The 4,046-nt window shown below is 50.5% G+C and overlaps 1 protein-coding gene across 1 annotated transcript; it reads right to left on the bottom strand.

The window, feature by feature from the left end:
- Positions 1–487: 487 nt before the first annotated feature.
- Positions 488–2,959, bottom strand: UREG_06650 (uncharacterized protein; the record flags this gene model as incomplete). The annotated part of the gene is made up of 2 exons (XM_002583637.1): positions 488–2,827; positions 2,918–2,959. The coding sequence occupies 2 exons, from the start codon at positions 2,957–2,959 to the stop codon at positions 488–490; spliced, it is 2,382 nt and encodes a 793-aa protein (XP_002583683.1).
- Between the last annotated feature and the right edge of the window lie 1,087 nt (positions 2,960–4,046).

Consider the following 4,046-nt stretch of genomic DNA (forward strand, 5'->3'; position numbering starts at 1 on the left):
CATCTCCACCTTCAGCTGTGCTGGGAATAAGTAGTCTGGAGGATAATCTCAGACTAGGATAGTAAGCTGATGCTTTCAATAGTAAAAGAGGGAGTAACAAGATCATGACCCTGTAATAATGCAACCCATAAAAAGAGTGAGAACAAGGTAAAAAAAAGGAAGAAAGGGGCAAAAAACAAAATGGTATAAAATTAAAAGAGTCAAGAGGAAGAAGACGAAGAAGAAGGAAATGCAGAAACTAGAGAAAATCGGAGAGAGCCAGACCCAAAATACAAGAAAAGAACCGAGATCCCCACCAACATCATACAATCATTTCTTTCGTAACTTTTGGTTTTGAAAAGGCAGAGAAGCCGACACCTGTGTCTAAATCCAGGTAAAAGGGTCATGTACAATCACCCAAAAAGAGGAATGTCCGTACAAAATCAGAACAGGGTGCAGTAAAAGTGTCAGCGCTGTGGGCGGACAGGCATTGGTCGTCAAATAGGTTTCAACCCAAAGCTCGACCGCCAGAAGTAATAGCCTGGCTACTGGTCCTGGTCAGGGGTGGAGGTTGGATAGGACCAACAGGATGAAGGTCGGTGCCACCCGGTTGGAATCCAAGATCTTTCTGTTTATGGCCCCAGGCTTCATCGTCTAGGACAGTCAACCAATTGGTGCCGACTTCCTGTTTCAATGCCTCTAGGCGCTGGCGGTAGATATCACCACCACTATCCCAATCGGCATTTTGAATCACAGGAAGGAAATGCGCGGTATTTGCACCTCCGGGAACTTTGGTTGAAACTGGCGATCCTGAAGCAGAACCAGTATCCAATCGTGGGAGAGTGGGTCGTGTGAGTGTATCTAGACGTTCTTGGAGGCGAGGCTCAGATTTGGGAGTGCTTGGCTCAACAATGTCCGTGTTATCGGTGTCTCTCCCCTCATCTTGTGATAAATCAACAATTCTACGCCTATGACCCTTCTTGCGTCGAGTAGACCCATTCGCGTGTTCATGTTTGCGCGAGGAGCCAGGTATCGCCGGCATTTCTTCCGGGGCTTTTGTGGGTGTAGGCCGTGGCTTGGTCTCCAGAGCATCAAGGTCGTGAACATTGGTCTGTTCGCTTTGTCTGATCACTGGAGCGCTCTCGGGTTCTGCGATTCGCTCAACAAGCCTTTTCCTTTCGGAATAAGTTGGCCCGGTACCGTCAATCAAAATATCCTCCGAGTACCCTGGGGTGCGGCGGAATAGGTTAAAGATGGTAACCCTGTAATCGGGATGCGATTTGGTAAACGGGTTACCCGCCACCCAAATCTCACGGAGGTATGGGATAGAAGTCAATCTAGCCATCTCTGTTGGATCGGGAATGCTGTTCTCTCTCAGATCAAGACGTTCTAGAGAAAGTAGGCGCTCAACTCCGACAATGGATCGCAAACGATTCGCTCGAAGATTCAAAGCAGTGATCGCGGGAAGCGGGCTTCGGGATAACGAGTGCAAGGAATCAATCATACAATGTGATAGATTTAGCGAGCGGAGAGCTATTAATGTTGACAGGCTGTCGGGAACTTCTGTGAAAAGATTCCATGACAAGTCCAAAGAGTGTAAAGTGTTTGCAACCGGTGCAAGTCCGGTAACTGTGATGTTTGTCATAGAGTTATTGGGTAAACCCAGGTGACGGAGGAAGCGCCATTTGGTCGATGGCAGTATTCCAGCGGCGAGGAGATTTGACATGCTCCGATTACGATACACAGTAGATCCCTCGCTGGAATTTGAGCTTCCAGAACCGGAGCGCTTGATCTTTATAGATGATCCACGAGCGTGCCGGCGTCTCGAACTGGGAGGTCGCGGTGGAGAAGTGCCCATTTGAGCGTGTTGCAGACCCTCTGCGGAACCGGTTCTAAGCATAGCAGAGCCACCCTGTGGGCCTGAGCGGCTTCCAAAATTATGGCCAGAAACGGGGGATCCAGGGGCGGAGGAGGCTCTCACAGGCTCCGGAGGAACTGGACTGGCAGTCAGACCGCTCAGAGGGGATTGAGGGTTCCTTGCGGATCTTCGCCTTCGTTTGTCAATGTCGTCCAATACAATTCCTGTAAGTAGGTCTCCAATATCCTCAATGTTGGCACGTTTCAAGGTCAGAGTCCTCAATTGTTCAGATAAGCGGTCCCAGCCATAGAAAGAACGAAAGTCCACATCAATTATTTCGAGAGAACCAAGGTTTTTGAAGGCATGAAGTGGAACAGCAGTATCAAATGGAAATTCCTCATAGCCGCGGATCAAACGGGCGCGATGGTCAGGGGCCAACCTTAGACAGGGAATCTTGGTGAATGCAGAATATAGATATTTCAAATCATTTTCAACGGCAGCCCTGGCCTTTTCGGTTTTAGATAGGGAATCCTTGGATCCTAGGCCAAAGGAAGTCCAAAACCCGCTCATGCCAGAGAGCACACTGCGGACGCTGGAGACGGAGTGGATCGAGTCCCTGTCACCATTGGGGCGGCGAGGCTTGTTCAAGAAAGATACATAGGCCGAGGATGCTTCCGTATTGATATTTTCCAATCGAATATTCATGGGACCTACAGGGACTGATAGTTCCTCGAAACGCGACAAAAGATAGAAAACGTGATGAGGGGTGAGGGTCAATTTTGCAGGTTTGATATTGTGCGACGTAAAATTCAGTGAGCCCAAAGAGAAGACGGCAGCCAAGGAGGAGGATGTAGCAGAACGGTTGGACGAGCCATGGCGGCTGACGACCGGCGGGGAGGTAGACGAATCGAGGCTTTTTGAGGTCTGGCGTCTCATCTGAAGAGCATTGGCCAATGCTTTCTCATGAGTGCGTACAAATCTCGCGAGGTTCTGTTTCAAGTAGCACACGAGATACGTTAGCAACTATGATGGTAGAGAGGAGTGCGCGTCTGTCGGCCTCACGGATGGAATGCTACTTACCTTGATGAAAAGCTGGCCATCTTCAGTATTTAGCTTCTCCATCTTGACAGCTTCAGTGGCCAAGGAAGTAAATCCAGTCAATCGCAGGATGTGCTGCAATCACCGGAAGCATGAAGGTATCGAGTAGGGAGACGACATCGTGAGTACAGGAACAGGCCTAGGCAGCGAGGTAAGTCGAGGCTCGAGGCAGCCGGCTGTCACCTGGGAACGAGTGACAATCCAAGCAAGGCTGCGACCTGACTCGATGAGGGTGAGTCAATGGTGCGAGATCAGGGCGCCTTGCTGGAGGAGGTGCTGAAGACGCTTACGCTGAAGCCGCGATGCACAGATAATCGACAGCAGAGTTTGACTCTTGCTCAGAGTCAACGGGGTCACTGTTATGTATAATACCTATACAGAGAAGGACGATTACTGAGGAGAGGGTGTGGGCTGGTGGTTCACAATGACCCGTTCCTGTTCATGTGGCCCTGGCGGTTGACTTGGGGACGCTGGCTGAGGTCACCTGGACAAGATAAAACACAAGAAACCGTAGAGAACACCACAGAATCGAAAGTGTAGGAAAAGCGACGAAGCGAGAAAAATCCAACACTGGCAAGGAACCCTGACGCTGAAGATCAAAAAGGTCGACGAGAGACGCTAAAGCTATGGAAAGGGATGTCGATTGAGATTGCGACTATTCCAACTGTGTGCAATGCGCCCACCACTCGCGAATCTGGAGGGTGTGACGACGAAGCTGCCACAACAGCCGGGGAAGAGAGGGAAGAGTCAAGGGAGGAGGTGGACAGATGGAAATCTCGCCAGAGAAGCAAAAGGGAAGAAGAGAAGACCAGCAGGAGCGAGAGGAGGAGAATCGGTTTTCTTATTATGATTCCGAGATGACTGGGGACCCCTTTCGCTAGCGGGGATTTCTGGCTGCGCTTCCGTATTCGGGGCCATGTAACGACTTGCCAGGATGAGGGGCGCCAAAGAGAAGACGGATGGGCTTATTTGCTTTTCTTCCGGGAGCGACAAGGGGGGCCGTTCTTTTTTCTGGTGCTCACCCACTCCCGTTAAGCCCTTTGCAGTTAACACCGCTGCCGGTCACAGGAGCGGCGACTGAAGCTAGGACGGCACAAGTGGGCATGCTCAA

Source organism: Uncinocarpus reesii, genomic scaffold (assembly GCF_000003515.1).
Source record: "Uncinocarpus reesii 1704 scaffold_4 genomic scaffold, whole genome shotgun sequence".
Taxonomy (NCBI): domain Eukaryota; kingdom Fungi; phylum Ascomycota; class Eurotiomycetes; order Onygenales; family Onygenaceae; genus Uncinocarpus; species Uncinocarpus reesii.